This window comes from Jaculus jaculus, chromosome 5 (genome assembly GCF_020740685.1).
Source record: "Jaculus jaculus isolate mJacJac1 chromosome 5, mJacJac1.mat.Y.cur, whole genome shotgun sequence".
NCBI classification, from domain to species: Eukaryota; Metazoa; Chordata; class Mammalia; order Rodentia; family Dipodidae; genus Jaculus; species Jaculus jaculus.
This window is the reverse complement of record NC_059106.1, coordinates 83,701,251-83,728,389: the sequence shown is the minus strand read 5'-3', so window position 1 is coordinate 83,728,389 and position 27,139 is coordinate 83,701,251. Positions and strand designations below refer to the sequence as shown.

The following is a 27,139-nucleotide window of genomic DNA, read 5'->3' as shown; positions in this document are numbered from 1 at the left end:
TTTCTTTTCTTAACTCTCTGTTTTCAGGATCACTGCATTATTTTGTCTCTATGAGTTTTGTTTTTTTGTTTTTCGAGGTAGGGTCTCACTCTAGCTTAGGCTGACCTTGAAATTCACTCTGTATTATCTGTGTGGACTCAAACTCAGTGATCTTCCTACCTCTCTGCCTCCTTATGCTGGGATTAAAGGCATGCACCACCATGTCCAGTCTAGCACCCTACCTAAACAGACAGCCTATCGCACCCCAACCCAAGGACTGCTGCTCCTTGTAGCTGCGGTTTAAACAGAGGTGCGGACAGCAAATGGACCATGTCGCCTTCAGAGGGCTATGTTATGCTCCCCGAAGTGAATCTGTAGGTCTCACAATCATTAGCTGCAACCTGTGCCCATAGTAACCCTCTGCCCCTCCACAGACCGAGACATGGGCGCCCGACACCGGGCCCGTGCACACTCCATTCAGATTCTGAAGGTGGAGGAGATGGCAGCGAGCAAGTGCCGCGGCCGGCTGTCAAGCAGTTCCACGACTCCAAGATCAAGTTCCCTCTACCCCACCGGGTGCTGCGGCGCCAGCACAAGCCGCGCTTCACCACCAAGAGGCCTAACACCTTCTTCTAGAGCCGCTGGGTCGAATAAATGTTTCAGTGGACAAAAAACAAAACAAAACAGACAGCCTAGATGGGCTGTCCCAGGGATTCATCCTCTAAATTCAGCAGCCATTAGTGATCTCTTCCCCTTGCCTATAAAGGCTCTTGTCCTTTTTTTTTTAATTATTTTTTTTTAATTTTTAATTTATTTATTTGAGAGTGACAGACACAGACAGAAAGACAGATAGTGGGAGAGAGAGAGAATGGGCGCGCCAGGGCTTCCAGCCTCTGCAAACAAACTCCAGACGCATGCGCCCCCTTGTGCATCTGGCTAACGTGGGACCTGGGGAACCGAGCCTCGAACCGGGATCCTTAGGCTTCACAGGCAAGCGCTTAACCGCTAAGCCATCTCTCCAGCCCCTCTTGTCCTTTTTTAAAAAAATTTTTTTTGTTTATTTTTACTTATTTGAGAGTGACAGAGAGAGATAAAGAGGCAAAGAGAGATGGAGAGAGAGAGAGAGAATGGGCATGCCAGGGCCTCAGCCACTGCAGATGAACTGCAGATGCGTGCGCCCCCTTGTACATCTGGCTAACGTGGATCCTGGAGAATCGAGCCTCAAACCAGGGTCCTTAGGCTTCACAGGCAAACCCTTAAGGGCTAAACCATCTCTCCAGCCCTCCTGTCTTTTTTTTTTTTGAGGTAGGGTCTCACTCTAGCCCTGGCTAACCTGTGTTATCCGGTCCGGTGTCACACAAGTAAGACTATTCTCTAATTTGACTGGAGGCCTGCTCCATAGAAGGGAATATGTCCCTAACAGTGAAAAACTACAACAGAGGAATATCTGCTGCTGTCTGGCTAATTGTATATACTGGGGTCACCAAACGGCCCAATAAGTACTTCTCTTAATGTTCATACCCATATACTAATACTAGTCTCACTTTTGGGATAACTCAGAAGGCGCCATGGTGCTGAGAAGTGACAAAGGAGTGCTCAGCACTGAAATATCTCTATAATATCAAAGGGACAGCAGACCTGAACTGTTTGGAGTGTCAGTTTTTATTGGAAATAACCACATGATGTTAGAAAAAAAACAGGATGGGAACTAAACCCTAAATCACAATTTACATGTGACAGTTACAGCCATAAAAGTAAAAAAAAGGAACTTGTAAACAGATCTGTTGGTCAGTTGCAGGAAGTGCTACCTGGGGAATGTAAGGTAGGCCTGTGACCAGGAGTCCTGCTTATCTTAAGGGGTTTGCTCAGCAATTCAGGCCCCAGGAAATGCTATTCATCCTGGGCAGAACCTCTTGTTTACTTGCCATTAGCAGAGTCTCCTGTTTGTCTTCCATCTGCAGAGCATCCTACAAGGAAGTGACTTTTGTATTTCTCTAGGCTAGATATAAAGAAATGTAAAGAAATATAACATTTGTTCTCTTTACATCTGGAATTCACTATGTAGTCTCAGGCCTCAAACTCATGGTGATCCTCCTACCTCTACCTCCCAAGTGCTGGGATTAAAGACATGTGCCACCAAGCCCAGCAGTGAGTGTGTGTGTGTGTTTTTCATGGTTGGTTCTCATTCTAACCCAGGCTGACCTGGAATTCCTTATGTAGTCTCAGGGTGGCCTTAAACTCTTAAACTCACGGAGATTCTCCTACCTCTGCCTCCTAAAATGCTGGGATTGAAGGCATGTACCACCATGCCTGGCTTTTTTGTGTTTTGTTTTGTTTATGCAAGGTAGGGTTTCACTCTAGCCCAGGCTGACCTACAATTCACTATGTAGTTTCAGGGTGACCTTGAACTTACAGAGATCCTCCTACCTCTGCCTTCTAAGTGCTGGGATTAAAGGCATGTGCCACCACGCCTGGATCTTTTTTGCTGTTTTGAAATAGAGTCTCACTATAGTCCAGGTTGACCTGGAATTCACTATGTAGTCTCCAGCTGTCCTCAAACTCACAGTAATCCTCCTACCCTAGTTTCCCTAGTCCTGGGATTAAAGGAGTGTACTATCACGCCTGCCTATATATATATATGTGTGTGTATATATATATATATATATATATATATATATGTACATATATAAATATACATATATTATTTATTTGCAAGCAGAGAGACAGAAAGACAGAGAAACTACATAGTGAATTCCAGGTCAACCTGGGATACACCGAAACCCTTCCCCAAAAAACAAAAAATAGGCTGGGCATGATGGTGCACACCTTTAATCCCAACACCTTGGGAGGCAGAGGTAGGAGGAGTGGCATGAGTTCGAGGTCACCTTGAGACTACATAGTGAATTCCAGATCAGCGTGAGCTAGTGTGAGATCCTACCTCGGAAATCCAAAAAGTTAAAATTAAAATTAAAAAAATAAAAGATGCCTGTCTACCTTTATGTGGGTGGCTGGGGAATTGAAACCAGGTCAAGGAAACATTGCAAGCAAGTGCCTCTAAGTGCTGAAGTATCTCCCTAGTCCTATTATCAGTTTTTTTGTAAAATAGGTTAGTCAGCAGGAAGTCAGGAATCCATATAGTATTAAATCCTTCCAGGTAATCCCTTTTGCTCTTTTTCATGTCCTCCACAAAATCCTGCAATAGGCCATTTTTTGCTAAGGAATAGAAAAGAAGTAGAGAGCTGAAGAGATGGCTTAGCAGTTGAGGTGTTTGCCTGAAAAGCCAAAGAACCTAGGTTCCATTCCCCAGGACCCAGTAAAACCAGATGCACAAGGTGGCACATGCAGCTGGAGGTCTTGGTGTTCCCATTCTATTTGCCGCTTGCTCTCGCAACTAAATAAAAATTTTTTAAAAAAGAAAGAAGTGTATTGCATTATGAGTAGTAAGTGTATTGTAATTTTATGACAATTTTTGTTTCAGGTGCACATCTCTCTACACAGGTATGTGGTACTGGACTTGATGTAAATATTTTTTCCCCAAGGTAGGGTCTTTCTGTAGCCCAGACTGGCCTGAAATTCACTATGGAGTCTTAGGCTGGCCTCAAATTCTCAGTGATCCTCCTACCTCAGCTTCCCAAGTGTTGGGATTAAAGGCATGTGCCACCACACCCGGAAGATATAAATATTTATGTTCTCTATGGTCCAGTTTAGCTGCTTGGAAATTCTGTCTTCACCTCCTTTCTCCTTAGGCGACACTGCAGTTACAGAAAGCCGCCAGAGCCTATGGGTGTGGGAAGTGGGGATACAAACTCTGTTCTGAGTTGTCCAGCAAGCACTTTTGTTCACAGACCCATCATCCCTTACCCGAGACTGCCTCTAACACGGCTGTCGCGAGCTGCCTGGGACAGACACCACACTCCTGGGAACCCACCAGCCCCATTAGGTTTTGCATCCTCTCCCTAAACGCCTCTCCACGCCCCCAAAACTGCGAGCATGCGCGAGAGGGAGCCCTTGGGCTGCCGCACCAGGGGGCGTGGCCTTCAGTCTTCCGCTCCTGGCTTTCACGCCCGCTTCGCTGCGTCTCGCCTGCGCGCGCACAGTCTGGGCCGGCGCCGGCTGGAAGGGCAGCGGCGGGTAAGCGGGGCCTAGCTCCTGTGTTGTCTGACGGGGTTGGGAGCTTCTCTGTGTCCAACTCCCCGGAAGACGAGAGTGACAGAGCTTTGGAACCGGCCTCTCCTCTTTCCTCTTCCGGCCTCGTGCGGAACTGACCATCGAAGTGTTTTTGCCCCCACTGGAGCTTCGGCTGGTCTGGTCCGCCGCGGCCTGTGCTGTCTCCACCCCGGGCCGCGTCTCCGGGCCCTCTTCTGCTCTCAGTCTGGAACCCATGCCCTGCCAATCTTGGTGGTAGCGACCTTTACTGTCGCAGCACTTTAAAGGACAGCTCTCGGTCCAGCCCCCGTCTCCAGCACAAAGAGCTTCGGTGTTTTCTGATGCCGGGGAGAAATTCAGACACCTCCACTGATGGCAGTTTTCAGATGATCTGGACAGTGAAGTCAAGACCACCCAAAAAGTTCTTATTGCCTTTCCCAGTGAGCTCCCTTTCAAATTTGGATCTCTTGAGGCATATCTCATATCCTTATGCAATGCCCCAGAATTAGACAGTTTTCATTAGGAAATACGTCACACCACATGTGTCTTTTGGAATGAGGTACTGCAATGGTGACAATATCAGTGTTTACTGAGAAGGGAGTAATAGACAAAGATTTCATACATTTCTACAGTCTTTTACCAAGAGTAGATATTTATTGAAAAAAAATTTTTTAAATGTTTTATTTATTTGACAGAAAGAGAGAGAATGGGTGCTCCAGTGCCTATAGCCACTGCAAACGAACTCCAGATGTGTGTGACCCCTTGTGCATCTGGCTAACGTGGGTACTAGGGACCTTTGGCTTTGCAGGCAAAAGCCTTCACCGTTAAGCCATCCCTCCAGCCCTGGTGAACTCTTGTCCGAAGCTGCATTTTATCTGAATATTCTTTGATGCCTTGAAATAACAAACGAAAGGTAAACTAAAATTAAAACCCTGGATCCAAAAACGTGCTGACCTGGAGAAATCTAAAGCAGAAAAAAAGCCCTGGCAGCTTTGTCATGTTTAATAATATCTGCAGGTTGGATTTCTTTTTCTTTCTTTCTTTCTTCTTCTTTTTTTTTTTTTTTTTTTTGAGGCAGGGTCTCAGTCTAGCTCAGGCTGACCTAGAAGTCACTATGTAGTCTCTAGGTGGCCTTGAACTCATGGTGATCCCCCCACCTTTGCCTCCTGAGTGCTGAGATTAAAGGCATGCACCACCACATCTGGCTTGAGGGTTTTGGTTTTTGGTGTTTTTTTTTTAATGTTATCCCATAACAGTTCCATCCATTTGATTACCAGTTTTCTTTTTTTTCTTTATGATTTTTCAAGGCAGGGTATTGCTGTAGCCCAGGCTGACCTGGAATTCACTATGTAGTCTCAGTGGGGTCTTGAACTCACAGCCATCCTCCTACCTCTGCCTCCCAATGGCTGGGATAAAAAGCTTGTTCTGGGCTGGGGAGATGGGTCAGCAATTAAGGTACTTGCCTGAAAAGCCAAAGCACCCAAGTTCAATTCCTCAGGACCCACATAAGCCATATGCACAAAGTGGTGTATGCATCTGTAGTTCTTCCTGCTGCAGTTGGAGGCCGAGGAGTGCCCATTCTATCTGCCTGTTTCTCTCTGTCGATAAATTTATATATATTAAAAAAAAAGCTTGTGCTACCAGACTTGGCATCTCCCTATCTATCTATCTTTCTGTTTTTTTAATTGTTTGTTTGAGAGAGAGAGAGAAAGAGAAAGAGAAAGAAAGAATGGGCACACTAGGGCCTCCAACCACTGTAAACAAACTCCAGATGGATGTCCACCTTGTGCATCTGGCTTACATGGGTCCTGGGGAATCCAAACAAGGGCCTTTGGCTTTGTAGGCAAGTTCCTTAACTACTAAGCAATCTCTTCAGCCCTCCCTGTCTATCTTTATATTGCAGTATCTTCTTTTTTATTTCATTTTATTTGTTTATTTAAAGAGAGAGAGAAGTAGGGAGAGAATGGGTCCTCTAGCTACTGCAAAGGAACTCAAAACATATGTGCTACCTAGTACATCTAGCTTTATGTGGGTCCTGCTGAATCAGATATGGGTCCTTTGGCTTCTCAGGCAAGTGGCTTACCTGCTAAGCCATCTCTCCTGTTCTTGTTCCTTCTTTATTCAATAGATAATTTGTATTTATCATTTTAAGTATTTATTTTTATTTATTTATTTGAGAGAGAAGGAGAGAACGAGCATGCCAGGGCCTCAGGCACTGCAAACAAACTCCAGATGCATGCGCTACCTTTACCCATGGCTTACATGGGACCTGGAGAATTGAACCTGGATCCTTAGGCTTTGCAGACAAGCATCTTAACCACTAAGCCATCTCACAGCCTTCATTCCTTCTTTATTCAATAGATAACTTGAATTTATTCTTTTGCTTCTTGTTGCTGAAGCTGTAAGGCTGCATAATAGTACTGTTACTTCCTAACTTATGCTTCCAAAGAATTTTAACACTGCTGAAATAGGACTAAAAATATATATTTGTGTGTGTGTATATATATATATATATGTATATGTATATATATAATTTTTTACTTTCTTATTTTTTTTAGCCCCAGGCTGGTCTGGAATTCACTATGTAGTCCCAGCCTGTCCTCAAACTCAAAGCAATTCTTCAACATCTGCCTCCTGAGTGTTGGGAATAAAATCATGTGCCACCACACCTAGCAAAAGAAGATATTTTAACACAATGACATGATTTTGATCTCTTTGTATTTTATTTCTCAGAGAAACAGTTAATGGACAACTGACTTAAGTAATCTGTTATCATCATGGCTAATGAAGGGTATCCCAAGGCTGGTGATAGTCCATTTTCATCAGATAAACATGCCCAGGCCATCTTGGCCCAGATGAATAAAATGAGAAATGAACAGCATTTCTGTGATGTGCAGTTGCAAGTTGGGAAGGAAACTTTTCAAGTTCATCGTTTGGTTTTGGCTGCCAGTAGTCCATACTTTACAGCTTTGTTCACTGGAGGAATGAAAGAGTCCTCAAAAGATGTTGTACAGATTCTAGGAGTTGACGGTGGAGTCTTTCGGTTACTTCTAGATTTCATTTATACAGGTATGTTAAATGAGCATTTTAGAAAAATAGTTTAATTATTTATTAGAGAAGGAGACAGATAAAGAGAGGAGAATGGGCCCACCAGGGCCTATAGCCAGTGCAAACAAACTCCAAACCCATGTGCCACTTTGTGCATCTGGCTTATGTGGGTACTGGGGAATGGAACCTGGGTCCTTGGCTTTACAGGCAAGCACCTTAACCCCTAAACTACGTCTCTAGCGCAAAATTTTATTTATTTATTTATTTATTTATTTTGTTTTTTTGCGGTAGGGTCTCACTCTAGACCAGGCTGACCTGGAATTCACTCTGTAGTCTCAGAGTGGCCTTAAACTCACGGCGATTCTCCTACCTCTGCCTCCCAAATGCTGGGATTAAAGGCATGCGCCACCACACCCAGCTAAAATTTTATTTATTTTTATTTATTTATTTGAGAGAGAGAGAGAGAGAGGGAGGCAGAGAGAGAGAAAGAATGGGTGCACCACGGCCTCCAGCCACTGCAAATGAACTCTAAACACATGCACCACTTTGTGCATCTGGTTTACGTGGGTTCTAGGGTATCTAACCTGGGTCTTTTGGCTTTGCAGGCAAGTGCCTTAACTGCTAAGCCATATCTCCAGCCCTAAATTTTATTTGAAAGAGAAAGAATGGATGTGCCAGGGGCTCCAGCCATTACAAACGAACTCCAAATGAATGTGCCACCTTGTGCATCTGGCTAACGTGGGAACTGTGGAATTGGACCAGGGTCTGGGTCCTTAGGCTTTGCAGGCATATACCTTAACCGCTAAGCCATCTCCATCCCAATATGTAAAGTTTTTTTTTTTTTTTTTTTCAAGGTAGGGTCTCACTGTAGCCCAGGCTGACCTAGAATTCACTAGTCTCAGGGTGGTCTTGAACTCATGGCGATCCTCCTACCTCTGCCTCCCAAGTGCTGGGATTAAAGGCATGTGCCACCACGCCTGGCTCTTTAGTTTTGTTAATGTACTTTATTTATTTATTTGAGAGAGAGAATGGGTACACCAGGGTGTCCACCCACTGTAAATGAACTCTAGATACATGCCCCCCCTCCCGCCCATGTGCATCTGGCTTATGTGGGTCCTGGATAATTGAATGGGGATCCTTTGGCTTTGCAGGCCAAAACACCTGCAAAACACCTTATCTGCTAAGCCATCTCTCCAGCCTCCTTTTTAGTTTTTACTCTTCAAACATTAAACTATTTGTGAGATCAAGTAAAATAGGTCAAATATTTGATTTGATTTTATTAACTATTTTTGTCTTTCTACTTCCCTAGGTATAGTGAACATATCTGTGAATAATGTTCAGGAGCTGATTGTTGCAGCAGACATGCTACAGTTGACTGATGTTGTTAACCTTTGCTGTGAATTTCTGAAAGGACAAATTGATCCACTGAACTGCATTGGGATCTTTCAGTTTTCTGAGCAAATTGCCTGCCATGATCTTTTGGAATTCACAGAAGACTATATTCATGTCCATTTCTTGGAGGTTCATAGCGGTGAAGAGTTCCTGGCACTTACAAAAGATCAACTAATCAAAATTTTACGAAGTGAAGAGCTTAGCATTGAGGATGAATACCAGGTCTTCTTAGCAGCAATGCAGTGGATTCTGAAAGATCTAGGAAAGAGAAGAAAATATGTGGTAGAAGTACTAGACCCAATTCGATTCCCTTTATTGCCTTCCCAGAGGCTTTTAAAATATATAGAAGGTAATTTTCTTTGTTAATTCTATATCACCTAAACTGATCACCAGGTTGCATTTTCTGTGTTTGAAATATGATAGAATATTTTCATTTCTTTGATTGAGTAAACATATCTACTGAATTATTCCTTTATGTAAGGTACAGTTTTATTTTTGTTTATTTATTTTTTGGTTTTTCAAGATAGGGCTCTAGGCTGACCTGGAATTCAGTATGTAATCTCAGGATGGCTCCAAGATCCTCCTATTTCTGCATCACAAGTGCTGGGATTACCATGCCTGGCTTGTTTACTTGTTTATTTGAGAGAGAGCAAAAGAAGTAAAGAACAATACAGATAGATAATGGGTGCCAGGGCCTCCAGGTGCTGCGAACAAACTCCAGACACATGTGCCACCTTGTGTATCTGGCTTATGTGGATCCTGGGGAATGGAACCTAGGTCCTTTGGCTTTGTAGGCAAGCACCTTAACTGGTAAACCATCTCTCTAACCCTAAGGTACAACTTTTGTGGGTGGATAGTAATATTCTGATATTTTTACACATTTTAATCATATTCTTTTTTTTTTTTTTTTCTTTTGAGGTAAGGTCTCACTCTGGCCCAGGCTGACGTGGAATTCACTATGTAGTCTCAGGGTGGCCTTGAACCCACGGCAGTCCTCCTACCTCTGCCTCCCAAGTGCTGGGATTAAAGGCATGGGCCACCACACCCAGCATAATCATATTCTTTTTTTTAAACATTATTTATTTATTTATTTGTTAGAGACAGAGAGAGGGAGAGGGAGAATGGGCTTGCCAGGGTCTCTAGCTAATGCTGACAAACTCCAGATGCATGTGCCACCATGTGCATCTGGCTTACGTGACACCTGGAGAATCTAACCTGGGTCCTTAGGCTTCACAGACATGTGCCTTAACCACCAAGCCATCTTTCCAGCCCGAATCATATTCTTAATATATCTTTCTTTAAATTAATAGAATATGTTAGAATTATTGATAAGATATTTATTTATTTTTATTTCCTCTCCAGTGCTGGGATTAAAGGCATGCACCACTAAACCAGACTTTAGATAAGATTATTGACAAAGCTAACACTACTTTGTTGTTGGTAGTACTAATTTGTTTTATTTTAGGCTTCCCAGGCAAGTGCCTTAACTGCTAAGCCATCTCTGCAGCCCTATTTTAATTATTTAGAGATATGTTCTCACTCTAGCCCATGCTGACCTGGGAATCAGTCTTTAGTCCCAGGTTGGCCTCAGATTTACAGTGATCCTTCTACTTCAGTCTCCTGAGCACTGGGATTAAAGATGTGCATACCATGTCCAGCTAGTACTAACAATTTGTTTTTGTTTTTCAAGGTAGGGTCCTCTCTCTAGCCCAGGCTGACCTGACTGGCCTTGAACTCACAGCAATCCTACCTCTTCCTCCTGAGTGCTGAGATTAAAGGCATGCATCACCACGCCAGGCTTCTCTTTTCATTTTTAAGTATTCAACAAAACCTAATATTTGTAGCCCAGGTATGGTGCCTACAGCTGAAATCTCAGTATTTGTGAATCTTAGGAGGATTGTGAATTTTAGGCCAGACTGGCTGGTTGCATAGTGAGTTCCTGGCCAGTTTGGGCTACATCCAAGATCCAGTTTCAAAGAATAAAAACAGAACCAAGCATGGTGATACCTCTTCTTCCAGGGTGTTGGGATTAAAGGTGTGCCCCACCATGCCTGGCCCAATTTTAAACTTTCTGAAAATATTTTTACCATATATAAAATACCTTTAGTTTCCATATTAGCAAATAACAGGATTGGGCTGGAGAAGTTGCTTAGCTACTAAGGCATTGGCCTGTAAAGCCAAAGGACCCATGTTCAATTCCTCAAGACCCATGTATTGCCAGATGCATACAGTGGTACATGGGTCTGGAGTTCTTATGCAGTGGCTAGAGGCCTTGGAGTGCTCCTTTTTTTTTTTTTTTTTTTTTTTTGGTTTCTTGAGGTAGGGTCTCACTCTAGCCCAGACACTCAGGGTGGCCTCGATCCTCCTACCTCTGCCTCCTGAGTGCTGGGATTAAAGGTGTACACCACCATGCCCGGCTAACTGCTCATTCTTTTTTTTTTTTTAATTTTTATTTATTTATTTGAGAGCGACAGACACAGAAAGACAGAGGGAGAGAGAGAGAATGGGCGCGCCAGGGCTTCCAGCCTCTGCAAACGAACTCCAGACGCGTGCGTCCCCTTGTGCATCTGGCTAACGTGGGACCTGGGGAAGCGAGCCTCGAACCGGGGTCCTTAGGCTTCACAGGCAATAACTGCTCATTCTTTATTTGCCTCTTTCTCTCCCTCAAATAAATAAATATATTTTTTGTTGCTGTTTTTTTCTAGGTAGGGTTTCTCTGTAGCCCAGGCTGACCTGGAATTCACTATGTAGTCTCAGGGTGCCCTTGAACTCATGGTGATCCTCCTACCTCTGCCTCCCAAGTGCTGGGATTGAAGGTGTGTGCCACCATGCCAGCCTATTAATTAGTTATTTTTTTGTTTTGTTTTTATTTATTTGAGAGAAAGAGAGAGAGAGAGAGGGGGAAAGAGAATGGGTATGCCAGGGCCTCTAGCAACTGCAAATGAACTCAAGATGCATGCATCCCCTTGTGCATGTGGCTTATGTGAGTCCTGGAGAATCAAACGAGGGTCCTGAGGCTTCACAGGCAAATGCCTTAACCACTAAGCCATCGCTCCAGCCTTTGCTAAGCCTTCTTTCCAGCCCTTCCATCTTTTGAAAATATTTATTTATTTATTTTGTTTATTTTTATTTATTTATTTATTTGAGAGTAACAGAGAGAGAGAGAGAGAGAGAGAGAGAGAGAGAATGGGCATGCTAGGGCCTCTAGCCACTGCAAACAAACTAGATGTATGTGCCACCTTGTGCATCTGGCTTACATGGGTCCTGGGGAATCAAGCCTTGAACTGGGGTCCTTAGGCTTTACAGGCAAGCGCTTAACAACTAAGCCATCTCTCCAGCCCAATATTTATTTATTTTATTTTAAAATCATTTTCCCCAGCTGGGTGTGGTGCCACATACCTTTAATCCCAGCACTCCAGCACTTGGGAAATAGAGGTAGGAGTATCACCAAAAGTTCAAGGCCACCCTGAGACTACAGAGTGAATTCCACGTAAACCTGGACTAGAGTGGGACCCTACCTTGAAGAGCCAAAAATATATGTATATATGTTATTTTCCCTATTATTTATTTATTTGAGAGGAAAAGGCAGATAAAGAGGGAGAAAGAGGTGCCAGGGTCTCTAGCCACTGCAAACAAACTCCAAATGCATGCACCACCGTGTGCATCTGAATTATGTGGGTACTGGGGAATCAAACCTGGGTCCATAGGTTTTACAGGCAAGTACCTTAACCACTAAGCAATCTCTCCAGCCTTGAAAATATTTATATATTTATTTATTTATTTGTATACATGTGCATGCATGGGCATAACATGGTCTCTTACCGCTGCAAACAAATTTCAGATGCATGTGTCACTTTTTATGTCCAGCTTTACGTGAATGCTGGGGTATTGAAGCTGGGCCAGTAGGCTTTGCACACAAGGTGTTTTAATTTCTAAGCCATTTTCTCAACCCATTTTCTTCATCTTTTTTGGGATAGGGTCTCTCATTGGCCTAGAACTCACTAATTAGGGCAGACTAGCTAGCTAGTGAGCCCCAGGGATCATCCTGGTTTTCCCTCCCAAAGTGCTGAGATTATAGCTATGTACTACCACACCCAGCATTTTTATGTGAATTTTTTGCTTTTTTTTTTTTTTTTTTCCGAGATAGAGTTTCTCTGTAGCCTAGACTGACTTGGAATTTACTATATAGTCTCAGGGTGGCCTTGAACTGATAATAATCATTCAACTTCTGCCTCCATGTGCTGGGATTAAAGGTGTTGTGTGTCACCACATCAGGCTTTTTTTTTTTTTTTTAAATATTTTAGCAGGGTATAGTGAAGCTTGCCTTCAGCACATGGGAGTCAGAGATAGGAGGATCACTGAGAGTTGGAGGCCACCCTGAGATTACATAGTGAATTCTAGACCAGCCTGGATTAGAAGAGTAAGACTCGACCTCAAAAAATAAAATAAAAAGTAATTTATTTATTTGAGAGAGAGAAGGAGGCATATAGAGAGAGTTAGAGGACACAGAGACATGTGCCACTTTGTGGATCTGGCTTTATGTGAGTACTCAGAAATCGAACCTCTAGCCCAGGCTGACCTGGAATTTCACTCAATATTCTCAGGGCAGCCTTTGAACTCACTGCGATCCTTCTACCTCTGCCTCCCCAGTGCTGGGATTAAAGGCGTGCACCACCACACCCGGCCCTTAAAAAAAAAAGATTTATTTTTATTAGAGGAGGTGGGGTGGGTGGTGAGAAGGGCCTAGCCACTGCAAACAAACTCCACACACATGCCCTATCATGTGCATCTGGCTTACGTAGGACATGGAGAATCAAACCTGGGTCCTTAGGCTTTGCAAGCATGTGCCTTAACCGCCAAGCCATTACCCCAGCTCACCTTTTTTGTTTTGCTTGAATTAGAGTCTCACTCTAGCCCTGTTGGCTGGCCTTAATCTCCTAAACGCTATGATTAAATACATGTGTTATCACACCCTGTTTGTTTTTTTTTCTTCAAGGTAGGGTCTCACTCTAGCTCAGGCTGACCTGGAAGTCACTATGTAGTCTCAGGTTGGCCTCAAACTCACGGGGATCCTCCTACCTCTGCCTCCCAAGTACTGGGATTGGGCATGCGCTGAGATTAAAGGTGTGCACTACCACATCCAGTTTACACCCTGCTTTTTATGTGGGTTTTGAAGATTGAGCTCAGGTTTCCATGCTTGTAAGGATTTATATGGGTACTGGGGGACTGACCACTTAGCCATCTCCCAGCCACTAACGATAAATTTTAATTTGTTGATTGATAAATGCATCTTTAAGGAAAAGTGTTTTCAGTAGTATCTGAGGGCTGTAGACATAGCTCAGTTGTTAAAGCACTTGCCTGCAGAGCCCACTGACTGGAGTTTGATTCCCCAGTACCCATAGATGCACAAAGTGATACATGCATCTGGAGTTCATTTACAGTGTCTGGAGACCCTAGTATGCCCATTCTCTCTGTCTTGCTTGTATCTCTCTCTGCTTGCAAATAAATAAAATTATTTAAAAAAAATAGTATCTGGCCAGTCATGGTGGCACACACCTTTAATCCCAGCACTTGGGAGGTAGAGGTAGGAGGATTGCGATGAGTTCAAGGCCACCCTGAGACTACCAAGTGAATTCCAGGTCAGCTTGGGCTAGAGCAAGACCCTACCTTGTAAAACCAAAAAAAAAAAAAAAAAAAAGTATCAGAAAAATTTTAAAGCATTGTCTTTTGAACATTGTTTTAGGAGTATCTGATTTTAATCTTCGTGTTGCATTACAAACACTTTTGAAAGAGTACTGTGAAGTGTGCAAATCTCCCAAAGAGAACAAGTTTTGTAGTTTTCTGCAGACATCTAAGGTTCGACCACGGAAGAAAGCAAGAAAATACCTGTATGCAGTAGGTAAGAAACTTAAATCCAGCATGGTGGAACAAGCCCACCAACCCAAGCACTGGGGAGGCAGAGGTAGAAGGATCATTGTGAATTTGAGACCAGCCTGGAAATTATTATTATCCAAATCAAAGCTTTAAAATTATGTTTTAATTTTTATTTTATTTATTTATTTATTTATTTATTTGAGAATGACAGACAGAGAGAGAAAGAGGGAGAGAATGGGCACACCAGGGCTTCTAGCCACTGCAGATGCATTCACCCCCTTGTGCATCTGGCTAACGTGGTTCCTGGGGAATCGAGTCTCGAACCAGGGTCCTTAGGCTTCACAGGCAAGTGCCTAACTGCTAAGCTATCTCTCCAGCCCAATTTTTTTTTTTTATTTGAGAGAGACAGAGAATGGGCACACTAGAGCCTTCAGCCTCTACAAACTCTAGACACCTGCACCACCTTGTGCATCTGGCTTATGTAAGTCCTGAGTCCAGTGGCTTTGTAGGCAAGCACCTTAACTGCTAAGCCATCTCTCTAGCCCAGAATCAAAGCTTTTTAATAGTTTGTCATTATTACTAGGTGTTATTAATGTACAGGTATATCAGTGGCATAATTTCATGTTCAGGGTACAGATTTATAAATTGCATTTATATAGTATAATATGAGCACATTTAAAAAATCAATAGCTACTCATTTAACATCTGTTATTTTGTGATCTTTAAATCTTTGGTCTCTTTCATTATCAAATTACCATCAAATCATGGTCTAAATAAATATTTATGGCCTGAGTGTGGTAGCACATACCTTTAATCCCAACATACAGGAGGCAGAGGTAGTGGGGTCACCGTGAGTTCTAGGCTACCCTGAGGCTACATAGTGAATTCCAGGTCAGCCTAGGCTAGAGCGAGACACTACCTTGAAAAACCAACCAACCAAAAAAAAAAATCAAACTGATCGATATTTAATATATAGAGTGAAAGATTGTCCAACTCTGTATGATATGGCATTTTCACAACTGTTTGTGCATGATATAGTTTATATATAATTTTATGTATAATGTATGCCTGTTATGCTATACAAATAAACCTGTGCGGTATTAACTGAAGTTTTTTGTTTAAAAAAGACTTTTATTATTTATTTGATCAAGAGAGAGAGATAGAGAAATACATGGAGGGAGAGAATAGGCACACCAGGGCCTCCAGCCACTGCACATGAACTTCAGACACATGCACCACCTTGTGCAGCTGGCTTAAGTGGGTCCTGGGGAATCGAACCAATGTCCTTTAGCTTTGCAGGCAGTTGCCTTATCTGCTAAGCCATTTCTCCAGCCCTAAAACTTGTTTTTTATTAAGGGGATATCCAGTGAAAACAAGTTTTAGCCAAGTGTGGTGGTACATGCCTTTAATCCCAGCACTTAGGAGTCAGAGTGTGGTGGTATGAATAGGAATGTGTCCCTCATAGACTCAGGTGGTGTTTTTTTTTTTTTTAATTTTTATTGGATTTTTTTTAATTTTTATTAACATTTTCCATGATTATAAAATATATCCCATGGTAATTCCCTCCCTCCCTTTATTGGATTTTTTTTTAATTTTTATTTATTTATTTGAGAGCAACAGACACAGAGAGAAAGACAGATAGAGGGAGAGAGAGAGAATGGGCGCGCCAGGGCTTCCAGCCTCTGCAAATGAACTCCAGAGGCGTGCGCCCCCTTGTGCATCTGGCTAACGTGGGACCTGGGGAACCGAGCCTCGAACCGGGGTCCTTAGGCTTCACAGGCAAGTGCTTAACCGCTAAGCCATCTCTCCAGCCCAACCTTTATTGGATTTTTGAGATAGGTTCTCACTCTAGCTCAAGCTGACCTGAAATTCATTATGTAGTCTCAGGGGACCTCAGACTCATGGGGATCCTCCTACCTCTGCCTCCTGAGTGCTGGGATTAAAGATGTGTACCAGCATACCCTGCTCAGACTCAGGTGTTTTATTAAGCTTGCAACTTGGGTCTCTAGCTGCCTGGCTAGAAGAGGTGTCATGGAGGATGGATCCTTTGATCCAGCTCAAAGGTGTGCTTTGGGGCCTATCTGATTCCAGCCTAAAGGTGTGCAGAACATTCTGAGCTCTGACTGGGCCCTTACTTGCTGCTTTTTGGTGTTTGCTGGCTGCTGGTGGTTTCTCTCTGCTTGGTTCTGTAAAAGGGGGCAAGCTTCTTCTACCATTGATGGAACTTAGATCTGTAAGCCTGAAATGGATTCCTTCCTCCCATAATCTCTGTCCTGTTTGGATGTTCATCCTAGTAACATGAAGCTATCTACTAAATAGAGGTAGGAGTATTACTGTGAGTTTGAGGCCAGTTTGGGACTAAAATGAATTTCAGGTCAGCCTGGGCTGAGGTGAAACCCCACCTCAAAACAACAATAAAAAAAGTTTTATAACTCGCTATTTTACTTCACATATTTATCCAGCCACTGCAAATGAACTCCAGATGCATGTGCCCCCTTGGCCTACTTGGGTCCTGGAGAGTCAAACCAGGATCTTTTGGCTTTGCAGGCCAACGTCTTAACCACTAAGCAATCTCTCCAGCCCAAGTATGTATGTATGTACGTATGTATGTACGTATGTATGTATGTATTTAAGAGAGAGAGAATAGGCTTGCCAGGGCTTCTAGCCACTGCAAAGGAACTCCAGACATATGTGCCATCTTGTGCATCTGGCTTTCTGTGGGTACTGGGGAATCAATCAAACCTGGGTCCTTTGGCTTTGTATATAAGCATCTTTTTTTTTTCTTTTCTTTCTTTCTTTTTCTTTTTTTTTTTTTTTTTGTTTTGTTTTTCGAGGTAGGGTCTCACTCTAGCCCCAGCTGACCTGGAATTCACTAAGGAGTCTCAGGGTGGCCTTGAACTCACAGTGATTCTCATACCTCTGCCTCCCGAGTGCTGGGATTAAAGGCCTGTGCCACCACGCCCGGCATATAAGCATCTTAACTGCTAAGCCATCTCTTCAGCCCTTACATATAATTTTTATAGCTATGGCAGGCTCTAAGTTATATAAATGTTTAGATACAGGGCTAGAATTTTCCCATTCCTATATTTCCTTATTTAGCAGTAAGTGATTTGTTGCATATTCCTTTTCCTTCCTTTATTTAGGTGGATATACACGGTTGCAGGGTGGTCGTTGGAGTGATAGTAGAGCCCTGAGCTGTGTAGAACGTTTTGACACCTTTAGCCAGTACTGGACCACAGTATCTTCCCTTCATCAGGCTCGATGTGGCCTGGGAGTAGCAGTTCTGGGAGGAATGGTCTACGCTATTGGAGGTAACAATAAAATTATCTTATTTATTATTTTAATTTCATTTATTTATTTATTTCAGAGAGAGAAAGGCAGAGAGTGAGAGAATGGGCACACCAGGGCCTCTCGCTAATGCTAACAAACTCCAGATTTATGTGACACCTTGTGCATCTGGCTTTACATGGGTACTGGGGAATTTTACCTGGGTTCTTAGGCTTTGCAGGTAAGCACCTTAACTGCTAAGCCATCTCTCCAGCCTGAAAACTATTTTTTTTTACAAGGTAGGGTCTCCCTCCATCCAGCTCAGGCTGACTGGAATTTGCTATGTAGTCTCAGGCTAGCCTTGAACACACAGTTGTCCTCCTCCTCCCTCTGCCTCCTGAGTGCTGGAATTAAATTGTTGTGCTTCCAGGACTGCTTAGGCAAAGACTTAATTATGGTTTATTTTGGAAAACAGACTGCTACCAACTATTGTATTATGGTTCTAGTTCTCTTAAAGTCACTAAACCTGCTGTGTTGTGTGTCTTTTATTTAAATCAGGTGAAAAGGACTCCATGATTTTTGACTGTACTGAATGCTATGATCCAGTAACTAAACAGTGGACAACTGTTGCTTCAATGAATCACCCCCGCTGTGGCTTGGGAGTATGTGTGTGTTATGGTGCTGTCTATGCTTTGGGTAATTATGATATTTGATTTAAGGATAACCAAGATTATTTGAATTCTTAGGATCTGATTACTTTAGAGATGTTCCATTTTTCCATGAGAAATATATCTTAGCTTGGTGTGGTGGCTCACACCTGTAATCCCAGGAGGCTGAGGTAGAGAGATTGCCATGAGTTCAAGGTTCAATATAGTAACCTAAATATGTCTAATAGGAAAATACATTGCAAAATTTAAAAAATATTAAAAGGAAATTCTGCATTATATTCTTTTCAGTATTGCAAATTTAGTGAGTGATTTTTTAACATATTTTATTTATTTATTTATTTGACAGAGAGAAAGGGAGCACCAGGCCCTCTAGCCACTGCAAACAAACCCCAGACACAAGTGCCAAATTGTGCTTCTGGTTTATGTGGGTACTGGTGAATTGAGCCTGAGTCTTTAGGCTTCACAGGCAAGCACTTTAACTGCTAAGCCAACTCTCCAGCACCTAGTATGTGATTTAAAAAAAAATTGGGGTTTATTTTTATTTATATGTTTGAGAGCGACAGAGAGACAAAGAGGCAGACAGATAGAGGGAGAATGGGTGTGCTAGGGCTTCCAGCCACTGCAGATGAACTCCAGATACATGTGCCAACTTGCGCATCAGGCTTACATGGGTCCTGGGGCATCGACCCTCAAACCAGGGTCCTTAGGCTTCACAGCTTCACAAGCAAGCACTTAACCACTAAGCCATCTCTCCAGCCCAGTTTGGTTGTTGGTTTTTTTTTTTTTTTTTTGAGGTAGGGTCTCACTCTGGCTCAGGCTGACCTGGAATTCACTATGTAATCTCAGGTCTCAGGGTGGCCTCAAACTCACTGTGATCCTCCTACCTCTGCCTCCCAGGTGCTGGGATTAAAGGCATGCACCACCATGCCTGGCCTTGTTTGTTTTTTTGATGTAGGCTCTCACTCTAGCCAGACTGACTTGGACTTTACTATGTAGTCTCAGGGTGGCCTTAAATTCACAGCAATCCTCCTACCTCTGCTCTCTAGTGCTGGGAGTAAAGGCGTGCAGTACCACACCTGGCTACCTAGCAAGTGATTAAAAAAAATTTTTTTTGTTTATTTTTATTTATTTATTTAAGAGCAACAGAAAGAGAAAGAGGCAGGCGGAGGGGAATGGGTGTGCCAGGGAACAGATGCAAGTGTCACCTTATGACTCTGGCTTTACATGGGGCACTGGGTAGTTGAATCTGGGTCATTTGGCTTTTCAGGCAAGCATCTTTTTTTTTTTTTTTTTCCTTTTTTTCAAGGTAGGTTCTCATTCTAGCCCAGGCTGACCTGGAATTCATTATGTAATCTCAGGGTGGCTTCGAACTCACGGTGATCCACCTACCTCTGCCTCCCAAGTGCTAGGATTAAACGTGTACACCACCACACTTGGCTAGGCAAGTATCTTAAGCTCTAAGTTATTCCATATATATATATATATGGTTTGTTTATTTATTTATTTTTTTTTTAGAGAATGTGAGTTCAGTGGCCAAGGCCCTGGCGCACCAATTCTGTATGTGTGTGTGTTGGTGCACCAGGCCCTGGCCACTGACATCACACTCCAGACGCTTGTGCCACTTTGTGAGCATGTGCAACTTTGTATTTGCCTCACCTTTTGTGCATCTGGTTTACATGAGATCTGGAGAGTCAAACATGGTTCCTTAGGCTTCGCAGGCAAGTGCCTTAACCACTAAGCCATCTCTCCAGCCCATGGGGAGTCTTTATTAAACTCTTAAATTCACACTAAATATGCCTTGGGTAGTATAAGAATTCTGAAGATATATAGGTTATGTTTAAAACAACAATCAGCCAGTCATGGCGACACATGCCTTTAATCCCAGACCTTGGATGGCTGAGGTAGGAGGATCACTATTAATTCCAGGCTAGCCTGAGACTCCATAGTGGATTCCAGGTCAGCTAGGGCTTGAGCGAGACCCTGCTTGGGCAGGGGAAGATTTTTGAAAAGGACCATATTGTTTTTGCAATGTGTTGAACTTTTTGCTGTTTTGTTTTGAATTACTCTGTAGTAAAAATTGGATGGGGAGTTAGTAAAAATTGGACATAGTGTTAAAAAACCTGAGTTTTACTCATAATCATATTTTAACTTTTCATGTGGTCTTGGACAAATTATCTTTCTAGTTCATGTAACACTCATGCATCTTATGAAGTAGTTAGATGTTTATAAGGTCTTTGTCATACATAAGATTCTGTTATACTAGAAATAAATATTTTTCTACTTGGTTATAGGTGGATGGGTTGGAGCTGAGATAGGAAATACCATTGAACGATTTGATCCTGATGATAATAAGTGGGAAATAGTTGGTAACATGGCTGTGTCACGCTATTACTTTGGGTGCTGTGAAATGCAAGGTAATGACTTAAAAAAATTTTTTTTTCATTTATTTATTTGAGAGAGAGAGAAAGAGGCAGATAGAGAATGGGCACATCAGGGCCTCCAGCTGTTCCAAACAAACTCCAGAAGCATGCGCCCCCTTGTGCATCTGGCTGATGTGGGTACTGGGGAGTGAACCTGTGTCCTTTGGCTTTACTGGTAAATGCCTTAATCACTAAGCCATCTCTCCAGCCCAAGGTAATGCCTTTTATAAAGTATTATTCATGTATAATCCCCAGCTCTACAATATCAATATATATGTATTTTTCTTTTGTAAAAATATATTTTATTATTTGAGAGAGAGAGAAAGAGACTGAGAGAGAGAGAGAGAATGGGTGCACCAGGGCCTCCAGCCACTGCAAACGAACTCCAGACACATGTGCTTCTTTGAGCATCTGGCTTATGTAGGTCTGGGGCATTGAACCAGAGTCATTTGGCTTTGCAGGTAATGGCTTTCACCGCTAAACCATCTCTCCAGTCCCCCACCCCCTGCTTATTTTTTTTTTTTTCAAGGTAAGGTCTGTCTAGCTCAGTCTGACCTGGAATTCATTATGTTATCTTAGGGTGGCCTCAAACCCAAGTGCTGGGATTAAAGGCATGTACCACTACACCCAGCTTAATATCTATATCTATATTTTTAAGGGAGTTTTAAAAAATTTTATTTATTTGCAAGCAAAGAGAGAGTGAAATAGAGAGGAGAGAACTAGACAGAGAGAGAATGGGCACACCAGGACCTCTAGCTACTGCAAACGATCTCCAGACACATGTGCCCTTGTGCATTTGGCTTATGTGGGTCCTGAGGAATTCAACCTGGGTCCTTTGGCTTCACAGGCAAGCATCTTAACCATTAAGCCACTTCTCCAGCCCTCAATATCAATATTTTTGCATGTATATGTTTCCCTCAATATGTATATGTGCATAAAAATATTTTTAAAATTTCCATTTTTTTCAGGATTAATTTATGTAATTGGAGGAATCAGCAATGAGGGAATAGAACTTCGTTCTTTTGAAGTTTATGATCCACTTTCTAAGCGTTGGTCTCCACTTCCTCCAATGGGTACCAGGAGAGCATATCTTGGGGTGGCTGCACTCAATGATTGCATCTATTCTATTGGAGGATGGAATGAGGCACAAGATGCTCTTCATACTGTAGAAAAATATTCCTTTGAAGAGGTAGGTTGGGTAATTTGATTTTTTTTTTTTTTTTTTTTTTTCCCCCAGGGTCTCACTGTACCCCAGGCTGACCTGGAATTCACTATATAGTCTCAGGGTGACCTCAAACTCAGGCGATCCTCCTGTCTCTGCCTTTGCTGGGATTAAAAGTGTGGGCCACCATGCCCAGCTCAGATGTTTTGTATCTAGTTTTCTTTTACTGTATCTTAGATCTGTTGTGATGGAATCTCTTTCACTGAAGATTTTGGTCAATTAATGAGTTTTGCTCATTTTCAAAGAACAAATTTTGTTTTTATTTTTCAAGGTAGGGTCTCACTCCAACTCACACTGACCTGGAATTCACTATCTAGTGTCAGGGTGGCCTTGAACTCACAGTTTTCATTTATTTGCAAGCAGAGATAATAGAGAGGAGAGAGACATAAAGAGAATGGGTACCAGGCACTCCAGCCAAATACAAATACAAATACAAACACTGCTTTGTACATCTGGCTTTACATGGATCCTGGGGAATGGAAGTCAACTCATTAAGCTGTGCAACAAGTGCCTTAACCATAAGCCATCTCTCCAGCCCCAGTACTCTTTTTTTTTTCCCATTATGGTTTTGCTGTAGCCCAGGCTGACTTGGAATTCACTGTGTAGTCTCAGGGTCTGCCTCCTGAATGCTGGGACTAAAGGCATGGGCCACCATGCCCAGCCAGCCCTCCTTTTTAAACATTTTTTTTTGGTGGGGGGCTGGGTATGGTGGGGCATACCTTTAGTCCCAGCACTTGGGAGGCAGAGGTAGGAGGATCCTGTGAGTTCAAGGCCACCTGAAACTACATAGTGATTCCAGGTCAGCTTGTGGTAGAGCAAGACAATACCTTGAAAAAACAAAAACAAATAACAACAAAAACAAGGAAACAAAACATACCTCACCCCCCCCCCCACTTATTTTATTTATTTATTTGGGAGAGAGAGAGAGAAAGGGGCAGAGAATGGGCCCACTAGGGCCTCCAGCTGCTGCAATTGAACTCCAGATGTGTGCTCCACCTTGTGCATCTGGCTTATGTGGGTCATGAGGAATTGAACCTGGGTCCTTTGACTTTGCAGGCAAGCACCTTAATCACTAAGCCATCTCTCCATTCCTCTTTGTTTTTTTTTGGTTTGTTTTTTGAGGTGGGCCCAGGCTGCCTGGGAATTCACTGTGTAGTCTCAGGGTGGCCTCCAACTCATGGCAATACTCCTACCTCTGCCTCCCGAGTGCTGGGATTAAAGGCATGCGCCATCACACCCGGCCCTCTTTGTTTCTAACATGTAAAAAAATGGATTATAATTTTCAGTCCATCAAAATGTGTTCTATAGATTATTAACTATTCAATGGTTCTTGAAATATATATTCCAATCTCATATAAATTATGTAAATATAATATGCTATTCTATTCTCTTTGAAAATTTTAAGATTTTCTTTTTTGGATTTTCAAGGTAGGGTCTCATTCTAGCTCAGACTGACCTGGAATTCATTATGTAGTCTCAGGGTGGCCTCAAACTCATGGCAATCCTCCTACCTCTGCCTCCCAAGTGCAGGGATTAAAGGCATGCACTGCCACATCCAGCTAGTTTTATGTTTTTTTGAGAGCAGTTCTCACTCTAGCCCAGGCTGGCCTGGAATTTACCATATACTGTCAGGTTGGCCTAGAATCCATAGCTCCTACCTTGGCCTCCGGCGTGCTGAGATTAAAGGCACCCAGCTTGAAATCTTTAATTTGCTAACAAAACCTAAAAATTTCCAGGCAAAAACAAAACCAAAAGTACAAGAAATACTTTAAATAGCCCTTTAGATATAAGGTTCTTTTTTCCTTGGAGCACTGTGATTGTTTTGAGTGTATTACTTGAATATCATAGAACTACTTATTCAGAATGTTGGCCTATATGACTTTCAGATCTGAACCTAATCCTAATTAAAAAAAATTTTTTTCGATGTAGGGTCTCACTCTAGCCCAGGCTGATCTGGAATTCACTATATAATCTAAGGGTAGCCTTGAACTCAAGGCAATTCTCCTACCTCTGCCTCCCAAGTGCTGGGATTAAAGGCATGTGCCACCATGCCTGGCTTAATTTATTCTTTTTTTTTTAACTGAGAAAATAATTTATTCAATTGTAAATCAGCAATTGTACTTTTTTTAAAAAATGCATAAGCATCACTATTAATGAGACCCTAAATTTGTCCACTGAGGATTTCAATTTCAATTTTTTTTTAAATATTTTTTTGTTCATTTTTTATTTATTTATTTGAGAGTGACAGACACAGGGAGAAAGACAGATAGAAGGAGAGAGAGAGAATGGGCGCGCCAGGGCTTCCAGCCTCTGCAAACGAACTCCAGACGCGTGCGCCCCCTTGTGCATCTGGCTAACGTGGGACCTGGGGAACCGAGCCTCGAACCAGGGTCCTTAGGCTTCATAGGCAAGCGCTTAACCGCTAAGCCATCTCTCTAGCCCCCAATTTTTTTTTTTTTTTTCTTTTTCAAGGTAGGGGCTCACTCTAGCCCAGGCTGACCTGGAATTCACTATGGAGTCTCAGGGTGGCCTCGAACTCATGGTGATCCTCCTACCTCTGCCTCCCAAGTGCTGGGATTAAAGGCGTGCGCCACCACGCCCGGCACAATTTTTTTTTTTTTAAATCAAGAAATTCCCTCAAAATTCCTTCAGCCTTTTCTAAATGTTCAGGATAGATCATTTCTTTGGCTCAGGAGTTAAACTATTAACCTCTTTCTTCTTTACACTGGATCTTACTCGGCTTGAATAACAGAGAAGCATGACTCTTAACTGATGTGTGGTATCCAGTTTCTTTTTCAGTGTCCACAATTCAGGATTTTGGGGGTTCTGTTTATATTTTGGCAACAATTGGAAAGTAGGAGGCACAGTGAAATGTTGAGAAAAATCTAAATTTCCTTTTTATGCAAGAAATCTTTTGTGCTATACATTAACACAGTGCAATGACTTCAAATAAATTCCTTGAAAAAAGAAACAAATGACCTAGACTAGAAGACAAGCAAAATATAAATACATGTGCATATGTAGATGTTGACTGAGAACTTTCTTTACGTTGACGTGTTTAATTTATAATGTGTAGGAGGACATCACCACTTCTCTCGGAGAAGGGAACTGAATGACTGTTCTGCCATCCAATCCTGATGACTGGGCCTCCTTAATTTATTCTTTATTAACAACTTCCATGATTTTAAACAATGTCCCATGTAATGCCCTCTCTCCCCACACTTTCCCCTTTGAAACTCTATTCTCCATCATAACTTCTCTCCATCTCAATCAGTCACTCTTTTATTTTGATGTCATGATCTTTTCCTCCTATTATGATGGTCTTGTGTAGGTAGTGCCAGGCACTGTGAGGTCATGGATATCCAGGCCATTTTGTGTCTGGGAAGAGCATGTTGTAAGTCCTACCCTTCCTTTGGTTCTTATATTCTTTCCGCAATAGACCCTGAGCCTTGGAAGGTGTGATAGAGATATTGCAGTGCTGAGCACTCCTCTCACTTCTCAACACCATGGTGCCTTCTGAGTCATCCCAAAGTCACTGCCATATGAAAAGAGAAGATTGTCTACCAAAAGTGAGAGTAGCATTAATATATATGTATGAACATTAAGAGAAGTGCTTATTGGGCAGTATGATAAGCATAGTATATACATTTAGCGAGACAGAAGCAGACGTTACACCCCTAGGGCTCATGACTACTTGTTTTCAGTATCCAGGATGTATTCCCTCGGATGGAGTGGGCCTCCAGTCCAATTAGAGGGCAGTTGGTGTCCATCATGACAGACGTGCTACTATTGCACCCATTGGCTCATTTGGTCTGCCTGGCCAAATTTAAGACTTGCAGTGTCCTCTGTTGAGTATGTTCACTGGTGATTTTTCTCTCCCCCATTGAACTGCATGCAGAATGGCTTCTTCCAGCTTTCCATCAGCTGGTCTACAGCTGGTTATCAGCTCCGTTCCAGCAGGACCTAATCCTAATTTGTAATCAGACCCATTTTACTATTTGTTTGTTTGTTTGTTTTTTCAAGATAGGGTATCACTGTAGCCCAGGCTGTCCTTAAAGTCTCCCTGTAGTCCCAAGCTGGTCTCAAACTCACGGGGATCCTTCTACCTGTGCTTCCCAAGTGCTGGGATTAAAGGTGTGTACCACCATGCCCTGCTACTACTATTTTTCTATAAATTTATGTCTACTTAAAATATATAAGCATCAAAACAAAACCAAATAATTTTGTAAAGATTTAAAGTGTTCTTTTTACTTACTTGATTATATTTTTGGAAGTGTGAACATATAAAAAGACCATGATTATCTAATTTATTAGAGAATTTATCATTTTATGATAGTAATATTTATTCTTTTCTCTCTTAACCAGGAAAAGTGGGTTGAAGTTGCATCAATGAAAGTGCCTAGGGCAGGGATGTGTGTTGTGGCAGTTAATGGTCTACTGTATGTTTCAGGAGGTCGATCTTCCAGCCATGACTTCTTGGCCCCGGGTACCTTGGACTCAGTTGAAGTTTATAACCCTCACACAGATACATGGACAGAAATTGGTAACATGATTACAAGTCGTTGTGAAGGAGGTATTGCTGTATTATAAAATATAAAGTAGGGGTGAAGAGATGGCTTTGAGGTTAAGGCACTTGCCTATGAAGCCAAAGGACCCAGGTTCAATCCTACAGGACACAGGATCCACATAAAGCCAGATACACAAAGTGGCACCTTCATCAAGTATCTGTTTTCAGAGCCTGGAGGCCCTAAAATTAAAATATGTGTGTGTGGGGGGGGGGGCATCAGAGCAGAAGGAACATTTTGAAAATGTAGGACATAGGCCAGGTGTGGTGGTACATACCTTTAATATCATCACTTGAGAGACCAAGATAGGAGGATGACTGTGAGTTCAGGCCAAACTGACACTACACAGTGAATTCCAGGTCAGCCTGGGCTAGAGTGAGCCTTTACCTTGAAATACCAAAGTAAATAAATACATAAAACATAAATTGGGTGTGTTGGCACAGGCCTTTATTCTTGGTGCCAGGATACTTTGGTAGGAGGAGTCTAGTCAATTCAAAGCTAGCCTGAGGTTACAGAGTGAGTTCCTGGTAGGCCTGGGCTAAAGTGAAACTTACCTTG

General features: G+C 42.4%; 1 protein-coding gene and 1 non-coding gene across 4 annotated transcripts; both read left to right on the top strand.

The window, feature by feature from the left end:
• Positions 1-236: 236 nt before the first annotated feature.
• On the top strand, positions 237-368 carry LOC123461291. Its single transcript, XR_006637579.1, has one exon. It is a non-coding gene; the product is annotated as a small nucleolar RNA SNORA68 (small nucleolar RNA).
• A 3,705-nt stretch (positions 369-4,073) lies between these two features.
• LOC101598658 (intracisternal A particle-promoted polypeptide) lies at positions 4,074-27,139 on the top strand. 3 transcript variants are annotated; one of them, XM_045151224.1, is made up of 9 exons: positions 4,074-4,110; positions 6,859-7,194; positions 8,483-8,914; positions 14,309-14,464; positions 17,583-17,750; positions 18,265-18,402; positions 20,666-20,788; positions 21,763-21,983; positions 26,382-27,139. In XM_045151224.1, exons 2-9 carry the CDS (start codon positions 6,903-6,905, stop codon positions 26,604-26,606), a joined length of 1,755 nt encoding a protein of 584 aa, XP_045007159.1. In that variant the 5' UTR covers positions 4,074-4,110; positions 6,859-6,902; the 3' UTR covers positions 26,607-27,139. The 3 variants fall into 3 exon arrangements, with proteins under 3 accessions (XP_045007159.1, XP_045007162.1, XP_045007161.1); XM_045151227.1 differs by lacking the exons at positions 4,074-4,110; positions 26,382-27,139 and adding an exon at positions 25,093-25,221 and having other exon boundaries at positions 6,733-7,194; XM_045151226.1 differs by lacking the exons at positions 4,074-4,110; positions 14,309-14,464 and having other exon boundaries at positions 6,735-7,194.

Coding starts and splice junctions, on each gene's coding strand:
- LOC101598658 (XM_045151224.1), top strand. CDS start 6,903: ATGGCTAATGAAGGGTATCCCAAGGCTGGTGATAGTCCATTTTCATCA. Junction 8,915..14,308: donor GCTTTTAAAATATATAGAAG/GTAATTTTCTTT, acceptor ACATTGTTTTAG/GAGTATCTGATTTTAATCTT. Junction 17,751..18,264: donor AATGGTCTACGCTATTGGAG/GTAACAATAAAA, acceptor TATTTAAATCAG/GTGAAAAGGACTCCATGATT.